This window comes from Euphorbia lathyris, chromosome 2 (genome assembly GCF_963576675.1).
Source record: "Euphorbia lathyris chromosome 2, ddEupLath1.1, whole genome shotgun sequence".
NCBI lineage: Eukaryota > Viridiplantae > Streptophyta > Magnoliopsida > Malpighiales > Euphorbiaceae > Euphorbia > Euphorbia lathyris.
Window position 1 is genome coordinate 8214469 of NC_088911.1, and position 23960 is coordinate 8238428.

At 35.3% G+C, this 23960-nt stretch overlaps 1 protein-coding gene and 1 long non-coding RNA gene across 2 annotated transcripts; one reads left to right on the plus strand and one right to left on the minus strand.

The window, feature by feature from the left end:
• Nucleotides 1–10382: 10382 nt before the first annotated feature.
• LOC136220525 (uncharacterized) lies at nt 10383–18956 on the minus strand. The gene is made up of 3 exons (XR_010684551.1): nt 18822–18956; nt 17900–18032; nt 10383–10644 (listed from the first exon to the last, which is right to left on the minus strand). It is a non-coding gene; the product is annotated as an uncharacterized lncRNA (long non-coding RNA).
• LOC136220523 (cytochrome P450 714C2-like) lies at nt 15978–19709 on the plus strand. Its single transcript, XM_066008340.1, has 5 exons — nt 15978–16281; nt 16740–16966; nt 17801–18042; nt 18763–19132; nt 19210–19709. Exons 1-5 carry the CDS (start codon nt 15978–15980, stop codon nt 19651–19653), a joined length of 1587 nt encoding a protein of 528 aa, XP_065864412.1. The 3' UTR covers nt 19654–19709.
• Nucleotides 19710–23960: the final 4251 nt, after the last annotated feature.

Sequence of the window (23960 nt, forward strand, 5' to 3'; positions counted from 1 at the left end):
TATTCTGGTAGCCAATGAAGAAAATTTCCAATGATGTTTGTTATTGGAAATCCAACCCCCCTAGGTGGGCATTTCTTGTTGAGAAAATACAGAGTGTCAAAGGCTTCAAAGTTAAGTGGTTCTAAGTGAAGCCAAATGTTGAGATCCAAATTTGCCTCTGTCCCGAAGGGTTTCCCTTCAAAACAACCTGGAATGTCGATATTGTCAATGTCGAAATGTGGCAAAATGAGAGGGAACTAACGATCAAAGAGAAATAGGCTTTGGAGTTCATCTTCCATTTTGAGGTTCATTACAATTATTAAGACTTTGTGAATTTGATAAAAAAGATAATGAGCCTGCTTCCCTTAAAATTGAGACCCAAAAAATCTACTGTACAGGGAGCAAAGGCTTCAATAAGCTTTATGTCAAAAATGTTGTGGAAACGATTGACAAATTAAAAGCTAAAGCATACAACAGATAAAGCGAACACCAGAATTTAACGATGTTCAACCAATATTACCTATGTCCTTGGATACTATCGAATAGTATTTCACTGAGCAAAATATTACAATAGAGAAAGGAAGAGAAAACAACTAGACCTTAGAATTAGATGAGATAAGTTGTGGGATGCTTTGAGCCTAAAACCCAAAACCCAATATATAGTATTATGAACTCCACCCAAAAATCTAGCTTTCCAATATTGGATTTTGAACAAACTATTATACACTTTCTTTTCTTGTTCTTCCTTTTAGACAACCAAATGTGGGATTTCCAAAATGTCAAAAGAGAGCTATTTTTCTACAAGTAACACATTAAATACTTTAGATATAATTAGTGTTTGGAAGGTACATTATGACAGTTAAATAACAGTCAAACTAACCACTCAAATTTTTTGCTACGTAAAGTTAAAATTAGTCTTACTTGAAAACGTTTGGGGTAAATTTATATTATTTCGTATGTCAAGAGTAAATTAGATAGGAGAATTGAATAATTTTGTACAAATCGACTATTTAATGGGTGAGATCGGTTTTTAACAACTAATCCATGAATTGTTCTTTTTAATAGATTGGATTGGATTATAATCCAAAATTAAGGAATTAATCATTGTATATCATAAACCTCATCTTATATCACCTCACCCCTTCTCCCCTTTTATTAACCTCACCTCATCCCTACCCAAAACCGTCTTAAACATTTTTAGGCATGTGCTAAATCAAATAATTGGTTATTATTTTTTAAAAATTAAAGTTCTTTAGTATCATTTTTAGTGAACCCAAATGCAAAATTTTCAAACCTGCGTTTGTAAGAAAAATAATACAAGTATCTATCTGCAAATCGGCAAAAGCACAATACATCTATATGTAATTAACCCTTATTTTTATACTTTTCCTAATTTTAATACGAAGAAAAGATCCATTTTATCCCTGGTTATTAATCTACTGTAATTTCAATAGGAATAATATAGTAAATATACTTCATTTGCTCCAATATATAAGTGATTTTGAGTGTTCCACACAAATTAAGAAATACAATTAATATAGAATCAAATTAGTGAATCTACATTATTTAACTTAAAAAAATTATATCTCATGTAGTGGTTCGGGAATTTGTTTTGGAATGTTACAAAAGGCATGGACAAAACAAAAAATATAATGTTTGGATCGAAAAACTAAACTAAAAATTCTTGAAAAACTAGAACGAATAATATTTTGGAAAAAAACGATTTATATAATGGAACGAAGAGAATATTATTTACCCCTATTAATAATCATTCTCAACTATTTTATATCTCAATAGCTTATTTTGATCTTATTTCAATCTTTGTCAAAAATTAACATAAAAACAGTGGAAAATCAACTTGTTGGGTTGGTAACAAAATAAGGTGTTGCTATTCACCGTCCCCATTTTACTTATCACTGTCCCCTATTTGACAATTTTGCCATTCTCTGATAAAAAACTGAAAATTCTTTCTCTCTCCCGAGTAAAACCAAAATTCTAAAAAAAAGACTCTAAAACTCCGAAAATGGATGATTTCGAAGATGAGGTAAAAAATGGACCCAAGAACTCCGAAAATTGATGATTTAGGAAAAAAAAATTATACTTGTATTTGTTCTCGGCGGATGAACTTTGGGCAGGCGGGAGAATCTCCCACATGTCCAAAGGACATGCGCGAAGTAGGCGGATGACGAGTTCTATCTCCAAATGCGGAGACGGAACTCGTGTTTTCGATGAAAATTTAACAAATAAAGCGTAATTTTTCGTAAATTTGCCGTAATTTTCCACTAAAATAGTCACTTAACTTAAATTTATTTCAATAAAACTATTCAATTCTAAGATTTATTTCAATTAGGTCAATCTTATGATTTCATCGGTTAAAAGTCATCGGAATGATGCCATGTTGACACATCAACATGAATCAATTCAGATTTCTGACCAAAACGACAAGTGACATATCGGAATGACGCCATGGTTTCAATTTAGATTTTTGACTTGCTTCCATGCTTTTTCATAAAAATAACCGACACTTGTCAGCTAAGAGGCACGTGTCATCTTTGGTCAAAAATTCAAATTGATTAATGCTCACGTGTCAATCGTAATATAATTCCAATGAATTTTAATCAGTGAAATGACTTAGTTGAAACAAAATTCAAAAGTTGAGTGATTTTAACAAATTAGTTGAAACAAAAATCAAAAGTTGAGTTGAGTGAATTTTTTGTTAGAAAACCATGTTAACAATGCTGCATTTAACCCTGGATCTACAGAGAGCCGTTAATTGAAATCTGAGTTTTTAACCCCAAATAACTATCGAAACAGTTGGAACCAATGTCTACTTAGATGTCTCTTTCATTTCCAACAAGAGACAAACCACAACATCATAATCATTAGGGATAAGATGGTTTAAGGGTAAATTACACTGAATTCAATTCTTAATGGTAAACTTTACTACTCTTGACAGCCGCAAAATAAATTTTTTAAAGATTTAATAATATTCTAATAAATTTTAATTCTTAAAAATTTTAATCGTTTAGGTTTTGTTTGGTTAGCAGAGAAAATGATTTTTTAGAGAGAGAAAACTCCAAAAAAGCGATTTTAGAAAATAAAAAATGTAGGTTCATGGTAAGTGTCGCTCTAAACAACTTTAATTCTTGAATATTTTTATTTTGAGGCCGTTAACGGTCATTTTGAGGAGTTAGTTAAAGTTGAGTAGCCACCGGTATTAAAAAGTGTAAAGTTCATTCGTCCTACCATTATGGATTTAAGTTCAATGCCCACAATATTAAAATGGGTAAAATTCAATGGCATAGTTTAATTACATTCATGACGCTTAACTTTGCCTAAATTACCTAACTTCAAAACCTTACCTAAAATGTTAACATACATAAAAGTCACTAAATTTTGACTTTAGACTTTCTATTATTATGATCATTAAGCTTCACTTTTGACCACTAAGCTTTAATTAACATTTCAAAATAACCGTCGATGACCTCAAAATAGGAAATGCCATTTTTCGTAGCATAAGAGTCACTAAACTTTATGCTTTCTAATATTACTAAATTTTTTCTTTTTAAGGTAATTTTTTTTTTTGATAATATCTTTTTAAGGTAATTTAAGTGTTCTTTGGTTGGGAGAGAGAAAGTAAATGTTTAGAGAGAGAAAGCTCCGGAAATTGTGATTTGAGAATTAAAAAATGTGGTTCCATGATAAATGTAGTTCTAAACAACTTTAATTATTGGACGTTTCTATTTTAAAGTCGTCAACAATCACTTTGAGGTGTTAATTGAAATTTAGTAGCCAATAGTGTTATAAACATTAGGCCTAATACACAAATAACCCCCTAAACTTGTCCTACTGTTGCAACTGCCCCCTTCAACTTTCAATTGTAACAACTTACCCCTTAAACTTGTCCAATTGTAAAACATAATCCCAAATTGGGAATTTTTTTACCCCGTATTTGAAGCAACCGTAAAAACGTTTTCCCGGATTCGTATCACGCTAAAAATCTGATTATCACACTCCACGAGCGTTGCAACTTTTGTATTTCATATCTTTCTTCAATTGTAGTCCATGTCAGTAATTTGGATTTATATTTTACAATTGGACAAGTTTGAGGGGTTATGTTTTACAATTGGATAAGTTTGAGAGGTAAGTTGTTACAATTAAAAGTTGGAGGGGCAGTTGCAACATTTAGATAAGTTCAGGGGGTTATTTATGTATTAGGCCTAAACATTAAAGTTGAATAACTTTTATGTTACTTTTAAAATGGATAAAGTTCAATGGCCATGAGTGTAATTTACCCTTGCATTTTACTAACATTATGGAACCGCTACTGAAGTTTACAGTCTCAAAATGACCGTTCACGAGCTCAAGATGGAAATATCCTAGAATTAAAGTTGTTTAAAAACACATTTACCAAACTATGTTTCCGATTTCCAAATCAACATTTTCAAAGTTTTGTCTCTTAATTCCTATATCCCGGCCAAACAACACCTAAATAACCTCAAACACACACACATAAAAAAAAAAGGCCTAATACTTCTCCAGCCCCCTTAACTTGTCCAAATTGGTCATTTTACCCTCTCAACTCATCGAATGTCCTATTTACCCCCTTAACTCCATAAAAGTAGTATTTCTCACTCTCTCAACTTATCCATTTATCCCCCCAACTTATAGAATGTTCTATTTACCCCCTTAACTCCGTAAAAGTGGTATTTTTCACCCCTTACAATCCGTTATCGAAACCTAAATTGATAACTTTTTTTTAAACGTTAAACCTATATTTATGCTATTTTGTAAATAGAACCTAAATTGATACTTTTCTAAAAATCATAGACCTATTTTGGTACATTATCCCTACATATAATGTATTTAACTTGTTTATATTAATGTTTTTGTTATTTATATTTTTTATTCGTTCTTTCTCTTTTCAACTTTTTTGACTACTATAAAGGATAAGAAATACCATTTTTACTACTATAAAGGATAAGAAATACCATTTTTATGGAGTTAAGAGGGTAAATAAGATCATAAGTGGTGAGAAATATCACTTTTATGGAGTAAAGGAGGTAAATAGGATATTCGATGAGTTGAGAAGGGGTAAAATGATAAATTTGAACAAGTTAAGGGGGTGAGAAATACCATTTTTATGGAGTTTAGTAAGGGAAAAGTTGAGTGTCATGCGTGTAATTTATCAGGGATAAGATATAAAAATACCAGCTGAGAGCAATTTTATCCTAACATTATAGCTGGTACTATTAAGGACTTAATGTTGGCAAAGCCGATTTCAGATATCATTAATGAAGTCTTCTCTTATGTTATCTTCATTGCACCTGCAGGTCACGTTATCACGTATCAAAGTTATGTATACACACGTGAAAAAATGAAAAATATCATATCGAGTTTAAAGACATTCCATCTCCAAACCTAACCTGAAGTCGCAAAACGCATATAACCATTTCTTTCCGAACCAACTTATAACTAGTGTATAACTCGTGAACAAAATATTTGAGTTTCTTAAAGGATGTTTGAAATTGGCCCAGTTTAACAAATTGTACTATTTATAACGTTAAGGTTAAAATTGCTTTTTAGCTGACATGACAGATGTGTTTTATGTGCTTATCCTTATATTGGGACAGGACCAACATTTATGTATTCAACCGGAAACATACATCTATTATGCACAACAGATGTGGGTATGGTGAAGGAAATAAACCTCTTCAACTCACTGAGTATGGAGAAGCCTTCTTAGGACTTGTTCTTTATTACTTAATTTCAATATCAATCAGTTCAGTAATTTATTGTTGTATATGGCTCAAAATATCAAAGGGGCTTATCCCGTATGGTACAGGGGTATTTCGGTAATTTGTAATCGCATTATAAATACATGTAAAAACTGTATCTTTCAGTTACTCGATCAATAAGAAAACCGCTCATCACCGCCGGAGACGTTAGACAATTCAAAACTGTCGAACTTCGTTAACAAATCATTGTGTTCGATCTTTGCTTGTTTAATTTCTGTATAATTTAGCTTTGTTTTCAACATTTATCATTACTTATTATAATTATAATTATTATTTTTTCATTATTATTATTATCACTATTATTAGAACCATTATTAATTTTATCAAATTTTTATTTTAATTATTGCTATATTTAAAGGATTAAATTATTATTTCAGTTTCAGTCAGTTCAGTTCAGTTTTTTTCGATCATAAAGAACAGCGCCAACTTGTCTAAAGATAATTGCTCCTGAATTCTACATTGACAAGGTTAAGGTAAGTGAAGAGCAAGTTAAGACCGTCATGGAACCAATTGAACTTTTTAAGTTAACAGTTCAAAGTTCAATTCATATCAATATTTGACACAATCCCGCACGCAAATGCCAACTGGTCTTGAATGGGGTTGTCAGGATTCGAATCATTGACCACTTGATCAAAAATTGAACTCTAAAAGCTTATCTCATAGAACTAATTGACCAAATGATCATAGGTTTGATTCCTGACAACTGAGTTGGGATTTGGCGTATGGAGTGAACTTAAACTATTAGTTCAGTGGATTCCATGACAATGTCATTTTCTGGACCAACTATAAACCAAATATTTTGCCTGCGTAGTTTAAATTTCGATTTCACAGCAATCGAGTTCTCCTATTCCCTAATATCTGTCGAGGAATTAAAACCTTAACAGGGCGTTTGTTAGAAGGGATATAGGAGGTGAGATATGGATAAAAAACACGAGATAAGTTATTCCGTGTTTGTTTGGGAGATAGAAGAGTGAGACGGATGAGGGATAAGCTTCTTATCCCTCAAATTCTATACCTAGGAGGGGGTATGCGATTTTAATAGGATGAAAAAGTCCATCTTATCCCTCAAATTAATGTTATGTAGTTTAAATAAGGTTAAAATAGTAAAATGTATTATTTTATCTCCATCCCTATCCCACATACCAAACATTGAATAATAATTCTCGACTATCATATTTTTATTCTTATCACAACCATTTATCTTTATCTCTACCCCAACCTTTATCCCTATCCCCATCCTTAAAAAAGGGCGGCCCGGTCACATTACGCATCCCCGCTGAGCGAGGGTCCGGAGAGGGGTCCCACTACAAGGGTTTACTGGGGGGTCCGGGGAGGGGTCCCACCACAAGGGTTTACTGGGGGCAAGCCTTCCCCAACCAATTTATTTAGCAAGAGGCCGCTCCTAAGACTCGAACCCGTGACCTCTTAGTCACACGACAACAACGTTTACCGTTGCGTCAACGTTTATCCCTATCCCAATAAAATACCAAAAGATCCCGTAATAGCTTTTATATTAACCGCTGGCAATCCCCAACTTCGAGTGTGCATACATAGTTTTTAAATTACATCCAATGTTATCAAAACCGCTGGCAATCCCCAATTTCGAGTGTGCATACATAGTTTTTAAATTACATCTCGGACCAGACCGATCCAACCGATTGAACCAGGAATCAACAAGAAAGCTGGTCAGAACCTATCCGGTATTTCAATGCTAAAATAACCGGAGTGACCCACGTTTGGACCCAGACCCAGCAATCTGCCCAGGACCCGGTGTGACCCTGGGTCTGTAAAAATAAAACTTGGATCAACCTCTCCAAAGTGCAATGGAGGTTATTGAACTAGACTATGGGCCTAAATGGTATGAGCCAACCCAGGTAAGTAAGGAGTAAGGATGCCTAGGCTTCCTATTTATAATATGCTTGGTTGTTTCTAATCTTACATATAAACGATGTGGGATTTTATTGTTTAACACCTTCATCGGCTTTTTCTACCTTTCCATCATTCATCATTACTGTTTATTTTGTTTTTTTATATTATATTTTCTCTTTGGCTACTAAAATTTCTAGGTTTTTCATTATTATTATTTTTTGAATAAGGTTTTTCATTATTATTTTTTTTTGAATCAAGGTTTTTCATTATTATTAAATCTTAAATAATTTATGAATGTATATAATTTATAAAAATAGTTTTAAAATAATTATACATAAATATTATTTATTTATTACGTCATCCGATTCGATCAATTCGAGCCATCCGATCCGATCAAATGACCAATGACCCAATTATAAATCCGGTTTGATATCCGGTCCGGTTCTAATAACATTGATTACATCATGATCTACCAAAAATCGCTTTCAAAGCAGTAATTGGATTCGAATGTTTTGAGCTGTAGCATGGTGGGGTTAATGATGCACTCCACTGCCTCAATATGAAATCATGGGTGAGCAGAATTGAAAGTAATGAAGGTAAAGCAGAGATAGAAGTTTACCAGTATATGAGAAGCTTATCTGCAGATATGATTTCAAGAGCTTGCTTTGGCAGCAACTTTATCAAAGGTGAAGAAATATTCTTGATTTAAGGGCTGTCAATTAGTTGGGGATTTCCCATTCCTGTTGGAGACCCGACTCGTTGGGGACGGAGAATCTCCGTTTGTGATCCCCATGGGGCGGGGATGGTTTTTATTTTGTCCCGATAATTGGGGATGGGGCGGGTATGGTTATAAGTGTTCCATCCCCATCCCCGTCCCCGAATGTCCCCAACGGGGATCCCCGACTAAATACCCGAATATCAAAAAATAAACTAATATATATATATATATGGCTTAATACATACCCAGCCCCCTAAAGTTATCCATTTTATTCATTTAACCCCTTCAACTTAAGGGACATCCTTTTAACCCCCTAAACTCCAAAAAAACGCTACTTTTAACCCCCTATTTTAGAATGCCGAGATATAATGTTGTCCGTGTGTATCACGCGCGTGACACGTGTGTATCCTGTATTATCCAACCCCCTAAAGTTGTCCATTTTGTTCATTTAACCCCCTCATCTCACGGGTCGCCCCTTTAACCCCCTAAACTCCAAAAAAACGCTACTTTTAACCCCATATTTTAGACTGCCGAGATATAATGTTGTCCGTGTGTATAATTTGCTCTTTTCTTTCCTACTTTCTTCTTTTGAAAGTCCTTAATATTGAAAAATTGCTATAAATATCATTTAGTCATCACTTCTCTTCCACTGTATTCTATACTTCATATCAAATCAGATTTTAACTCTTCCTTTGTATTGCCTTCCACTGTATCTATATACACTGTGGTCATAATTCATACAAAGTTAAAGCATTTTTTACAATTCCAACGTGGATTGAGACCAAAAAAAGCACCAATTAAAAATTAGAAAGACACCAATTAAATCTTCTTTATCTCTCAAAAGCAAAAAGACACCGAAAAAGTGACGTGGATTCCAGCTCAGTACTAATCGGCTAGTTAGCAGCCACATATCATGTAGGTGGCAGCCACGTGTAGGTGAAAGTTGAATACTGCTAATGTTTTTTTTTTGCTATTCAACTCGCCAGATTAACTTTTTGTGATGTTTAGCACAATGCTCGGAAATGGAAGTTCACATAACCCACATCTACAGAGAAGGAAACCAAGCCGTGGACTCCCTTGCTCGATTTGGCGTCACGGCTCCGACTCTCATTTGGTGGTCATCGGCCCCCAATTTTTGCAAACTTTTTGCTTTCTATGATCTTTGTAAATTTTCTTATTTTCGTTCCTTTTAATCTTCTTCTCTTCTTGTAATACTTTTCTTTTATTTATATATTCGGGTTTGCTGGGGTTGTCCCGGGGGTGCCAACCTAGTTGGGATGTCTGGACGCCTTGAGTGACTATTTTGAGATAAACGTAAAAATTCAGTGACCAACTATGCATTTTAACCAGATAGTCTCTAACCGGTATCTTACTCATGTACAGATACTTTCCCACCAAAATCAATAGGAAGATATGGAAATTAGAGAAAGAAATCAACTCACTGATATTACAAGTTGTGAAGGAAAGGGCTGCTATGAACCATGAAAAGGACCTTCTGTAAATGATACTTGAAGGAGTTCAGAATTATGGTGTCCATGAAGAGTTTCTGTCACATCTTTCATAGTGGATAATTGCAAGACTATATACTTTGCTGGCCATGAGACAACTGCCATTACAGTACCATGGGCATCTATGAAGCATGGATACGTGAACAGACCTACGTCACGTATTTGATACGTATCCGATAAGGAATCACCCGGAAACTGTTGGGATACGTTTCAGAGCCGTTTCCGTAATATCAAAAAGTTGGACACGCGAGTCCGTGTAGGAAACGCGTGTCCCAGAGAAAAAAACCAGTCGATTTTTCTCCAAAAAAAATAGAGGTGAACAGCAAGATCGATAGATCCTTATTTGAGGGTAAAAAAGAGTAAGAATATGCAAAGGATTGTGTGGATCTATATGTAAAACAAAATTAAAATCTCATATAAACCAAAAGACAGAGATTTAGAGCAGTTACAGATTGGGTACGAATAGTATAAAAAAAAAAGTAAAACAGAGCATTTGCATTCAGTGCAGATAACCAAAGGACAGGGGAATCAATGCAATGAAATTCCTAATTAATACAAAAAATGACTCTCAAACATAAAAATGTATTTTTAATATTTATAAATGTGCCCCAATATTTTTAATATTTACACGTTTCCATGTCCTTTATTTTATAGAAATTCCCATATCCGTATCCGTGTCGGATACCGTGTCCGGGCAACATAGATGGGCATTGATGTTGTTGGCTGCCCGTCCAGATTGGCAAGCTCACGCCCGTGCTGAGGTGCTTCAAATCTGCAACAATAATCTTCCAATGCTCAAATGCTTCCAAACATGAAAATAGTAAGTGCTGAAAGAAACCTTGGTTGAGGACATTTTTGTGCAATTTCTATTGATAAATCAGAACACTTCAAGTCATTGAAAATCATTTAAACATATTGCTGCCTGAGAATACACAATGTGTTTTTAGGGTTAATGTACCGTAGTACATTAAAAGGTCATTAAACTCTATCTTCTTTCAATACAATTGTTGAACTTTCATCTTTACTTCAATGAATTCATTCTAGCAAATTCAGAAAGAAAAAGATCAAAATAGTGATATGACACCCACAATAACTTTACAAACCATAAGTGCAATTAGCCTTACTTTAAGTGGTTTAGAGTATCTCCAACAGCCTCTTAAATTGGCTCTTAAGTTAAAATTTGAGGAGGGAGAATGAAAATTCATCTCCAACAGCCTCTTAGTGGCTCCTCAAATTACTAAGAGCCTCTCCATCTTCTCTATTAATAGAGAGCCTCTCTCCACCTCTTAGTGTCTCCTAACTTTATTTTTTATTAATAATTTATTATTGATGTGTCTCTCTCCTCACACTATTGGTAATGTAACAATAAAGAATAATTTTAATAATAAAACAATAAATAAGGAGTGAATATAAGGAGCATTGTTGGAGATGATATATCTTAGTCACTCTTAAATCATTAAGAGTCAATTATTTATATTATTTATAGAGAGCTCGCTAAGAGTCTCTTGGAGATGCTCTTATTGGTCCCTTGACCTATTCACCCTTGAAGTTGCTTATAGCATGATCTATTCTCTTTATGAACTTGTTTAAATTTAGATGCGCTTCAACTTGTCCAATTCTCCGCTTTAAGCAAGTCCAATGGCTAATAGGACATCTCCAAAGTCCAGGGGATCAATCTAATTACTTGAGTAAATTATATAAATAGTACCTGAATTTTATCCTAATTCACACTTTGGTACGTAGATTACATTTTTTCCCGAAAATATACCTGAACTAACGATAACCGGATAATTTAGTACATTTTACCGGTCAATAACTGATCAATGCGGGATTGATGAGTAAATTACACTAATGGTATCTAAACTTTATCTTAATTCACACTTTGGTACCATTTTGTCACTAAAAATTTAGCACTCTTCAAAGTGTCAAAACGCAAAAACACAACATTTTTTTCAACTTTTACCTTTTGTTTATTGGCGGCTAACAATGGTGATTCAAGAGACATTGCGTCTCTATACCCACCTGCCATGTTTGTGATAAGGGAGGCCTTAGAAGATGTAAAGATCAAAGACATTATAATGGAATTCTCGGAGCTACCAAGAGACAACATGCTTACATGCCTTTCAGAATCGGCTCTCGAATGGTGATATTGGGGTGGAAGGTTTATGTAAGGGACGGTCTCATAGGATGACGATAGAGGCATGAATGAGTTGACTTCCATATTGAAAATGGAGAGAGAGAGAGTGACTGAGCTTTATTAGTAAGATTAGTAAGATGAGTTTCCAATACATGTACACACGTTTTAAAATTGTAAATTCCAATAGATTGGATATAGACCAAAGCAGACAATATCTACGTAGTACTGGTACTGTCACATTCAAGTGCACTCTGGAAAAGGAATACATTTCTGTGTCACAAAGACTCATTTTGTCAGGACTCGATTCCGAAAGAGTAGCCGGGGTGAAAGGCCTAAACAAAGAACGATCTCAAATAATGAAGACGGGGGAAGAATAAACTGAATCCCATAACTATATTAGTAAGATGAGTTTCTAATACATGTAGATATATTTTAAAATTGTAAAATTTAATGGGTTGGATATTAGACCAAATCGAACAATATCTACATGGCATTGACCCAAACTGTCACACTCTTCATCTATTTGAAGAAATTTAATGATTCAAGTGCGACCCGGAAAAGGACTACATCTCTATGTCACAAGACTCAGTTTGTTATGACCAATCCCGAAAGGGTATCAGGGTGAAAGGCCTAAAGTAAGGATGAACTTAAAGGATGACGGCAGAGATAAAAATAAAATGAATTCTATATCAGAAATGGCAGAAGAGTGGTTGAACTATATTGATAAGATGAGTTTCTAATACATGTAAACATATTTTAAAATTGTAAAATCCAATAGATTAGATATAAAGCATTTAAGCATACAATAACTACATAGCGTTGACCTAAACTGTTAGACTCCTATATCTCACAAGAATACCTTCACTGCCCATCATTTAACTTAACTGAACTATATTAGTAAAAATAAGTTTTTAAAGCTGTGAGTTCTCTCAACTTGAATCTGAGTCAAGGTGAGCAATGTTTACATAGTTTTGGGTTAGAGAGTTGCTCTCAACTATTTGAGTTTTAACTAAAAGCTTAAGCTTATAGTTACAGCCCAATTTATTTATATATAATATAAAACAGTAATAATATATTAATTTTAATTATATTATTATATTTATCTGTAAAAAGATTATTTTATCCGTACTATATCTAAGAGTTTTACAGAATTTAAATTAATCCCTAAAATCTCTCTAATTCTCCGTATATCTATATACGATATAAAACAGTAATGATGGAGCAGAGGTGTCATTTCCTCATTTTTCACTGATAAAGTAATGATAGAGCGCTTGATGCGCCGGTTAGGAGAACCGAAGAGTGGCAAAGGGATGTAGTGGTGAGGGGTAGGAGAAGACCTAAGCAAACTTGGAGGAGGGTGATCGAGAGTGATATGAGTTTATTGGGAATTGAGGAAAATATGGTAGTGGATAGGACGGAGTGGAGGGAGCGAATCTGTGTCGCTGACACGACTGGATTTTCACGGTTTTATATGATGGTTCATGTTAGCCGACCCCGAATCATTTCGGGACTAAGGCTTTGTTGTTGTTGTTGTTGTATTAATTTTAATTATATTATTATATTTATCTAAAAAAGATTATTTAAAGTAAATGTGAAAATAAAATAATAATATTTAATTTATATAGCACCTTTATATCATTAATTGTAATTATTAGATTATAATTTTGTTAATATTTATATGTTAAGATGAATCCGTGCATCGCACAGGCCAAAAACTAGTTTATATTAATATCTGACACATTCCTGCATGCGAATTCTAAACGTCTCTAATACTATATCATAAACCCTTGAAATTAAAAATTTAAGCTACAATTAAAGTCCACTTCATTTTAATATCTGACACGTAAAACTCTTTTGTTTTTCAAAAACGCAAATGATTGATCTCAACAATGACTTCGTTAAAATTTAATGTTTCAAAGTGCATCAGATCAGATACACAATGTACACATAAAACGCGTTAAGACTTTCTCAATGCCATAACCTAATGAAGTTCAACTCCAAATCTAGCCAAATACAAAACCAAAACGAAGTCTTAAAATATAGCTCCAGTCAGGATAAAAGAATCACAATAAGAAAGGGACAAGAAAACTGTTAGACAAACAATTATATCTGTCTTAGGAATGTTAGATGTGATTAACCAAAAAACAAAACGAACACAGAAAAATATACAGACAGTAAAACTGGAAATTAAAAGGAAAGAGTCAGTATTTGTTAAAAAAATAAAAATAAAAAGTCTATTATTCTCTTATTCTTTAAAATGTCATATTTACCCCTGAAATTATTTAAATCAATTTGTTAATTCCTTAAAATCCAGGTGGTGGAATAAGAAAAGATTTTGAAAAAATTAAAATTAAATTAAATTAAAATTAAATTAAAATTAAATTAAAATTAAAATTAAAATATATAACTAAATTGATATTTTTTTCTAATATCAATAAGTAACTTTAAGTAAATTCAGAGATATATAGAAATTTTTTAAAGATAGCTTTTTTTTTTTTTGATAAAATACAATAATATTAAGCCAGAACAGCAACATGTACTGAAAGTTTCGAACTTTTTGTTTTTTTTTCTGAAAAAAATAGTATTATATCTACGCTTTAACACGCGTATCTTTTTATCAAGAAGAAAAAGATAAACTAAAGGGTAAATTACACTCATCACTCTTTAAGTTTACTCTTACTTTTTTTTTTTATTATTGATTAAATTAATAACTCCGATATCAATAATTATGAAAACGATGTTTATGTTTTTATTTTTTAAAATCATCATTTTTAGGGCTTTTTCTCTTTAAAAACAATTTTTTTTCCTTCTAACTAAACAACACCTAAATGATTCCAAAACGAAAATTTTAAAGAATTAAAGTTTCTTGAATTATTATCAATTCTTGGAATTTTTTATTTTGAAGTCGCCAATGGTCATTTTGTGACGTTGATGAAGTTTAGTGGCTATCCCTGAACTTGCATAAAATGTAATCAATTCACTCGGTGGCAAAAAAAAAAAATAAATAAATACGGAAGATGTATTGCACGCGTCTTAAAATGTCATTACATAATTCACATAATAGATTAAAAAAAAAGTTCTTGCTTGCTCAACTATAAAACTTGTTTTCTCTAATATTAGAATCGCATATCCCGATCTTGATTGTTTTATTTATTTTAAGACGTGTGCAATATATCTTCCGCATTTAACGTACTTTTTGTAACCGAGTGATGAATTTATTACATTTTACGTAAGTTTAGGGGGCTAACTGAACATTTTATACAAGTTCAGGAGGCAATCAGGACACTTTGAAAATTCAAGGGGTCAATCAAGCTTTTTAGACAAGTTCAGGAGCAAATGATGTATTAAGCCTAGAAAATATAAAATGGAGTAATTTAATCTTACGTTTTGAATTTTATGTACCATATCATAAAAATGACTAAAGTTTAGTGGCTACCCAAGAAAGTAAAGAACAAAATTAACGGGTTTTGTATTCAGTTTTGAAATTTAGGTGCCATAAATAAAGAAAGTATGAAAACTTAGGGATCATAGATGTAATTTACTCATAAACCTGAGAAATTCTACTATGGTCCCGGTCTATTGGACATTGCCAATAAAAATGTGACAATTGTGCATGAATCTCCCAACGAGGTAGAATGAATCTCTTTTTTCATTGGTTGGGTTCATTGCACCCGGTCCACCATAGAAATTCTCCATAAACCTCCCCCACCACATTTCTATCTAAAAGGGAACAAAAGCATTTATGGATAACAAAATTAAATACTGCATATACTCTTAATATAATACATTTATTTTAAATGCCCCCCAGCAAATTAGGAAGAACAACGAAATTACTATTTGTGTTAGAAACAACGTATTTGAATCTAATAACCGTTTTCTATTGAGAATACTCCCCAGTTCATAACAATGATTATTAAGCACTATATATTAGACCTGAATGATGAAGAAGAAAGCAAAGAAAAAGAAAAATGGAAGCAGATTCAGTAGCATTATTGAGTAAACTCTGCCTAAGTGTGATTTTGGCTGGAGTTTTGGGCATATTGTTTTACATACACAGTTTTTACTATGCAAAACCAAGACAAGTAAGATCTACCCTTAAAAAGCAAGGAATTACAGGTCCTTCTCCTTCTTTTTTCCTTGGAAACATTCCTCAAATCAAAAGCATTCATCTTCAACACCAAACAACTCAACAGAAAATCAATCATGGCACCATCACTCATAATTGGCCTTCTACTATAGTTCCACACTTACACCACTGGTTTCATCAATATGGTATACTCTAACTCTCGCGTTAAATGCGCCCTGGTCACTGAACTTACATGGTTTTCTCAAAATGGTCACTAAACTTCAATTTGTCTCAATAAAATCACTCAACTTTGAGTTTTGTCTCAATTAGGTTACTCCGGCGATTTCAGTGGTTAAAATGGATTGGAATTATGACATGAGTGACACATAAGCACGAGTCAACTTAGATATATGGTCGAAATAACATGTGGCTGCCTGCCACGTGTCGTTTCGGTTAGGCATCTGAGTTAATTCATGCTCACGTGTCAGTCATGAGATCATTTCAATCCATTTTAACTACTGAAATCGCCGGAATGACCTAATTGAGACAAAACTCAAAGTTAAGTTCAATGACCAACGGTATACTCTAACGCTCTCATAAAACTAAGGCTTCCCAGAATTTGATAATTAGGTTACTAAAATTTTCTTATTCTGCTATGGGACAGGGCCAACATTTATGTATTCAACAGGAAACTTACATCTATTATGCACAAGAGATGTGGATATGATAAAGGAAATAAACCTCTGCAACTCTTTATGTCTAGGGAAGCCTTCTTACTTGTCTAAAGATTATGGACCTTTGTTGGGCAAGGGCATTTTTTCTACAGATGGTTCAATATGGGCTCATCAGAGGAAGATAATTGCTCCTGAACTCTACATTGATAAGGTTAAGGTAAGTGCTATAGGCAGCCCTGGCTGCCGGAACCACCCCTACTATGGATAGTTTCCGACTCCCCGACCTTTGGAACTATCCTATTATGATGGTTTCACCAGGTTCGGAGTAGTTACTTAACTCATTGAGTTTGTATTTAATTACAAAATCCAACTTGATTAATATATGATAGGCTATAAGTTTCTCTAAGTTTTTTAATGCACGACACCTATAAAATTGATCCCACGATGGACCAATCCGGTATTCGCCACTAGCTATTGCCATAGTTATTAATGGTGATGCCATGGCGCGCCTTTAGCACATGGCCTAGCGTCACAATACCTCCCATGGGAGGTGGAGGTATTGTCACTCTAGCGCGCGCTAAGTGTGCTTTTGTGCGCGTAGACATGCTTATAAAATGCGCACTCACATGGAAATATGGTTTTGAAAGAGTTAAATAGGGTTTGGGAAGAGTTAAATAGGGTTTAAAAGAATTATAAAGGGTTTTAAAAGAGTTAAATATAGGTTTAATATTCACCATTAGAAAGAAGAGAAAGAAGAAACACTACATACCAAACCACACTTTGAGTGATGAACTATAGATTTAGAATATGTGGTTTATTGCATGTTAGAATTTCTTTATAATTAAGAATATTACCATGGTTTATTATTCATTGCTTTTTTATTTTAGTTAATATAGTTTGATAAATTTTTTTAAGTGCAGCTTGTGTTGCTTTGGCGCGCGCCAAGGCTCTAAGACCCCTAGTGCTTAGACGCAATAACTATGGCTATGGGATTCGCTAACAATAAAATGTGTTCTTAAGCTAATTCGATTCGAATTGTGTTGTGTTGTAGAGCATGGTGGGGTTAATGATAGACTCCACAACCTCAATGATGAAATCATGGGTGAGCAGAATTGAGAGTAGTGGAGGTAAAGCAGAGATAGAAGTTTACCAGTTTATGAGAAGCTTATCTGCAGATATGATTTCAAGAGCTTGCTTTGGCAGCAACTATATCAAAGGCGAAGAAATATTCTTGAAACTTCAAACTCTTAAAAATGTCATGTCTCAGCGATCTGTTGGGATTCCTGGGTTAAGGTATGATTTCGTAATTGATCTCAATCATAGTTACGTCAAAACAAAGATTCCAACTTCAAGATGCTTGCTTCAATCCGTACATGTATTGTCATGCAACCAATTAAACTAAAAGCTCAAGCTGATAGTTAAAGGTCTGCTCTATATTAATATGTGACACACCCCCCCCACTGGCTTGAAGCGTGCACAATACAGACCCATATTAACATGTCCTGCAATTAAATCAACAAATGGGGCTGCCGGGAATCGAATCCTAGACCACTTGGTCAACCTGGCTCTGGTACCATGTCATGGAACCAATTGAACTAAAAGCTCAAACTGATAGTTAAGATCCACTCCATATTAATATGTGACAGGTATCTTTGACGCTGACAGACCTTTTAAGTTCTCCAGGATGAGCAAATCGCTCTGCACATAACAAGATAACAATGCATTCCAAGACAGGAATCGCATCAAAAAGCCTACTCGAATCCCTGAAATCCCCACATTTTGCATACAAACTCGTCATTTTCAAAGCCTGTTACCACAACGTTTCTTAATGGAAACTTGAAACAACCTGAGGGTTTTGCTCATCCTGAGAATTCTACAAAGGTATGCAAGCTTCAAAGATCCATCTATGGATTGAAGCAAGCATCTCGAAGTTGGAATCTTCAGTGTATTCAATGATGACGAGTGATAGTATCTAACCGGTATCTTGCCTATGGCCTGAACAAAATGACACAGGTATTTTCCTACCAAAAATAACAGGGAGATATGGAAATTAGAGAAAGAAATCAACTCACTGATATTAAAAGCTGTGAAGGAAAGGGCTGCTATGAACCATGAGAAGGACCTTCTGCAAATGATACTTGAAGGAGCTCAGAATTATGGGGTCCGTGAAGACTTTTTCTCACATCTTTCTGTCAACAACTACGTAGTGGATAATTGCAAGACTATATACTTTGCTGGCCATGAGACAACTGCTATTACAGCATCATGGGCGCTGATGTTGTTGGCTGCTCATCCAGATTGGCAAACTCGCGCCCGTGCTGAGGTGCTTGAAATCTGCAAAGATAATCTTCCAGATGCTCAAATGCTTCGAAACATGAAAATAGTAAGTGCAGAAAGGAATGGCGTAATGTCTTTTTTTTAATTCAATTCCTGAAAATGGTATGTTTTATTTATTGGCAGCTAACAATGGTGATTCAAGAGACATTGCGTCTATACCCACCTTCCATGCTCTTGATAAGAGAGGCATTAGAAGATCTCAATTTTAAAGACATTATGATTCCAAAAGGAACATGCATCCATATTCCTATACCATTAGTGCATCACAATCCTGATATCTGGGGACCTGATGTAGATCAATTCAATCCTGAAAGATTTGCTAATGGAATTCTTGGAGCTAACAAGAGTCCACATGCTTACATGCCTTTCGGAATCGGCTCTCGAATTTGTCTAGGCCAGCAGTTTGCTATGGCTGAACTGAAAGTTATTTTATCCCTGATTCTATTGAACTTTAGCTTATCTCTCTCGCCAACATACCTTCACTCTCCAACATTTAAGCTGGTCGTGCAACCTGGAAAAGGAGTACATCTCTATGTCACAAGACTCTCATCATCTACTCATCTTTGATAAGTTTATGGGACTCTTTTGTTTTGCGGAGAGGCAGATAATCAGTCTGAATTATGACTTTGTTGAAATACAGCTTTCGTGCACATCAAACACATGCATCAGTACATATTAAAACTTTCTCAATTTCACATCCTAATAAAGTTCAGTTTCAAATCTATCCACATGCAAAATAACGTAGAATCGCAGCGTAAATAGAAAGCTACTGGCAAAACAATCAAGGCTGCTCAGCATTGGTTAGCTTTTGTTTGGTTGGCTAGAAACCAGTGTATCTTTTCTAATCCTGTTTATGTTCATGCTGTAGTAATAAGGAATGTTCGGGATAGTGTAGCTGCTAAATTGTTGTACAGTTGAGTTGTTTTAAGCTTTGTAAGCCTTCTTGTTGGTGTTTTCTGGCTTTGCTTTTGTTCGCTCAATAAAGTTTTCCTTTTCAGCAGAAAATAAGCAAAACCTTCATATAACTAGACCAGTCAATATGATACAAAACCCAAATTATGAAGAAAAAAAAAAAGGTTATGAGCTGCTCGATAGAAGTTCAACCATGTTCGGCTCCATTTATAAACGAGCCGAGTTTGAGCACGGTGAAACTCGGCTCGAAAGCTCGCGAGCAGGCTCAATTGTAATGTTCATGAACATGCTCATGAGCAAGCTCGATTATGGTGTAGTGTAGCTGCTAAATCGTTGTACAGGTGAGTTGGTGTGTTGTTTTAAGCTTTGGAAGCCTTGTTGTTGGTGTTTTCTGGCTTTACTTTTGTTCTCTCAATATAATTTGCCTTTTCAGCAGAAAATAAGCAAAACCTTCGTATAACTAGACTAGTCAATATGATACAATAAGCCAAATTATGAAAAACAAATAAAGGTTATATTCTTCCATATCTAGACCCGAGCCGCTCGACGTTCGGCTCAATAAAAGCTCGACCGTGTGCAGTTCAATTTATAAACGAGCCAAGTTTGAACACAATGAAACTCAGGTAGAAAGCTCACAATGTAAAGTGTATTTGCTTAATTAACTCAAGGGCAATACAAGTATTTATATACAAACCACAATTAAAACCCAACTACTTATTCCCCACCTACTTCCTTAAATGCCAACTATTATCTACATCTAATAAATACTGTAACACTCCCCCTCAAGCTGGAGCATAGATATTTATCATGCCCAGCTTGTTACAAATGTAATTGACTCGAGTTCCTGGTATAGTTATTTGCAATATAGATAGCTGCTTTATTATCACAATATAACTTCATTGGTTTTAACTGGTCAAACCCAATTTCGCCAAGTAGATGACGTAACCACACAAGTTCACACGTAGGCTGTGCCATAGCTCGGTATTCAGATTCTGCACTGGATCTAGAAACTACACTTTGCTTCTTACTCTTCCATGAAACAAGATTTCCCCCAACAAATACACAGTACCCAGTAGTAGAGCGTCTGTCTGACAGATCTCCAGCATAGTCTGCAGAGTAATTGTGAGGTAATTCAGTTTGCCAACAATTCTCCTGTGTTTCTTAGGTTCTTTGAGTAAGTCACCATCACCAGACTTCAACTTCACATTGGGCACCATTGGAGCATCACAAGTCTTTCCCTCAATTAGACCTGTATCTTTCAACATATCTAAACAATATTTTCTCTGATTTTAACAAATTCCTTTCCTACTAGCAAGTACCAAGGAACTCCTTCAACTCCTTAATCCGAGCAACAGCATTTCCTGTAATTATGATATCATCAACATACACTTCTGTGTAAAGCCGAATTCCATTACTGCAGCACTGAATTTACCAAACCATGCACGGGGAGATTGCTTCAAACCATACAGAGACTTTCTTAATCTACACACCTTTCCAGACTCCCCCTGAGCAACAAAGCCAGGAGGTTGCTCCATATAAACCTCTTCATTCAGGTCAGCGTGCAAGTGGCAGCTAAAGAAATGAACAGACGGACAGAAGTGAGTTTTGCAACAGGAGAGAAAGTATCGAAATAATCAAGACCATAAGTCTGAGCATAGCCTTTAGCAACCATCTTTTGGTAAGTCCACAAGGTCCCAAGTGTGATTTTGTTCGAGTGCCTTCAGTTCTTCTTTCATTGCCTCTAGCTAATCAGGATGAGCCATAGCCTCTGAAATGGATTTTGGAACTGCAATGGAATCTAAGGTAGCTACAAAACACTTGGAAGGGGGTGATAAGGCATTATAAGAAACAAAGGAGGAGATAGGGTAAGTGCAAGACCTTGTACCTTTCCGAAGGGCAATAGGAAGATCAAGACCGGGTTCAGAGATAGGTGGAGGATCTGGAGCCAAAACAGATGAGGTATCATTGGTGTCTGGTCCTGGAGCAGGTGTCGTAACCGCAGGCTGCACACGCCTAGAATAAACGTGACGAATAGGAGGACGAGGGACAACCTGTTCACTTACAGTATAGATCAAAAAATCATCATCAGATGTATCAGCAGGAAAAGAGGGTGAAGGGGAAGATGGACGGAAGAAAGGCGTATTCTCAAAGAATGTGACATCAGCCGACACAAGAAAGCGCCCCAAGGATGGAGAGAAACAACGGTACCCTTTTTGACTTCGAGAATATCCTAAAAAGACACACTTGAGAGATTTGGGGTCAAGTTTGGAGACTTGAGGACGAATATCGTGTACAAAACAAGTTCACCCAAAAATACGAGGGGCAAGAGAAAATAAAGATTGAGAAGGAAACAGGATAGAGTATGGAATCTGACCCTGAAGAACAGCGGACGGCATACGATTGATGAGGTAACAGGCAGTGGAAACAGCATCTGCCCAAAACACTTTCGGGACTTGCATTTGGAACATGATAGCCCGGGTGACTTCAAGTAAATGGCGATTCTTCCTTTCAGCTACACCATTCTGTTGTGGTGTAACAACCCATGACGTTTGATGAATAATACCATGTTGTAAAAGGTATGACTGAAAAGTACTGGATAAATATTCTTTGGCATTGTCACTTCGCAAAATACAGATATTTTTATTAAATTGAGTTTTAATCTCAGCATGAAAAGCACAAAAAACAGTAAATAAATCTGAACGTTGCTTCAAATGATAAAGCCATGTAACTCGAGAAAAATCATCCACAAAAGTTACAAAATAACGATAACCAAGTTTAGAAACAATAGGACAAGGACCCCACACATCAGTGTGAACTAAATCAAAGACAGACTCAACACGTTTATTTATTCGATGAGAATACGGGACTCGATGGTGCTTAGCACACTGACATGCTTCACACTCCAAAATAGAGTTCCTTGGAAGACTCGGACACATTTTCTGCAAGACAGGAAGAGATGGATGACCAAACTGACAATGAAGCTGCAACAAAGAGGAGCTTGTACAAGCAATTGGTCTTGGCACCGCTTCAGTGGAGTCAAGAACATACAACCCATTCACCAGTTTCCCTCTACCAATATTCTGTTTCGTCCCAAGATCCTGAAAAAGGCAATAATTTGGGAAGAAAACAACACAACAATTAAGGGTTTTGGTGAGTTGACTAACAGATAACAGATTAAAAGGAAATTGAGAAAGACATAAAACAGAGGATAAAGAGATTTTTGAGGTAGGCTTAGCAGTTCCATGACCATTTACAGGAGCGGTGGCTCCATTAGCTAAAGTAACAGATGGCAGATTGGCATTAGAATCAAAAGAAGAAAGAATACGTGTGTTACCAGTCATGTGATTGGTAGCACCAGAATCAATAACCCAACTACGGGATGAGGTGGAGAGACAAGCAGCCCGATTACCTGTATCAGCCAAAGCAGTAGTAGTGGACTGGGAGGCACCATGATCAAGAGACAGCTGCTGAAGTCGAGCATATTCATCAACAGAGATAGTGACAGTAGGAGTAGAAGACGAAGATTGAGGGGATGGTAGGATACCATCACCAGCAGCAATGTGAGCAAACTTCCAATTGTTACTTTTCTGAGGCCGACCATGAAGCTTCCAACAATTCTTCTTAATGTGTCCTTCTTTGCCGCAATGATGGCATACTTGAGGACCACTTTGAGAGATACGGTGAGTAGTGGAATTCTGAGGACCACTTTGAACTCCATGTGTCGCATTGCTCACCAGAGCCATTGTCTCTTGAGACACCACATCAAATGTCTTTTCAATATCCCTACACACGGGAAGAAGTCGGCCATAGAGGTCAGCAAAGGAGGGAAGTGTCCCACTGGTCAATATCTGGCTGCGTGCTATCTCAAATTCAGGACCAAGACCTTCCAGAAATCCAAGAACAAATATACGATCATCATCCTCTTGCATCTGCTTAACATCGGCTGTGATAGGAAATCGAGT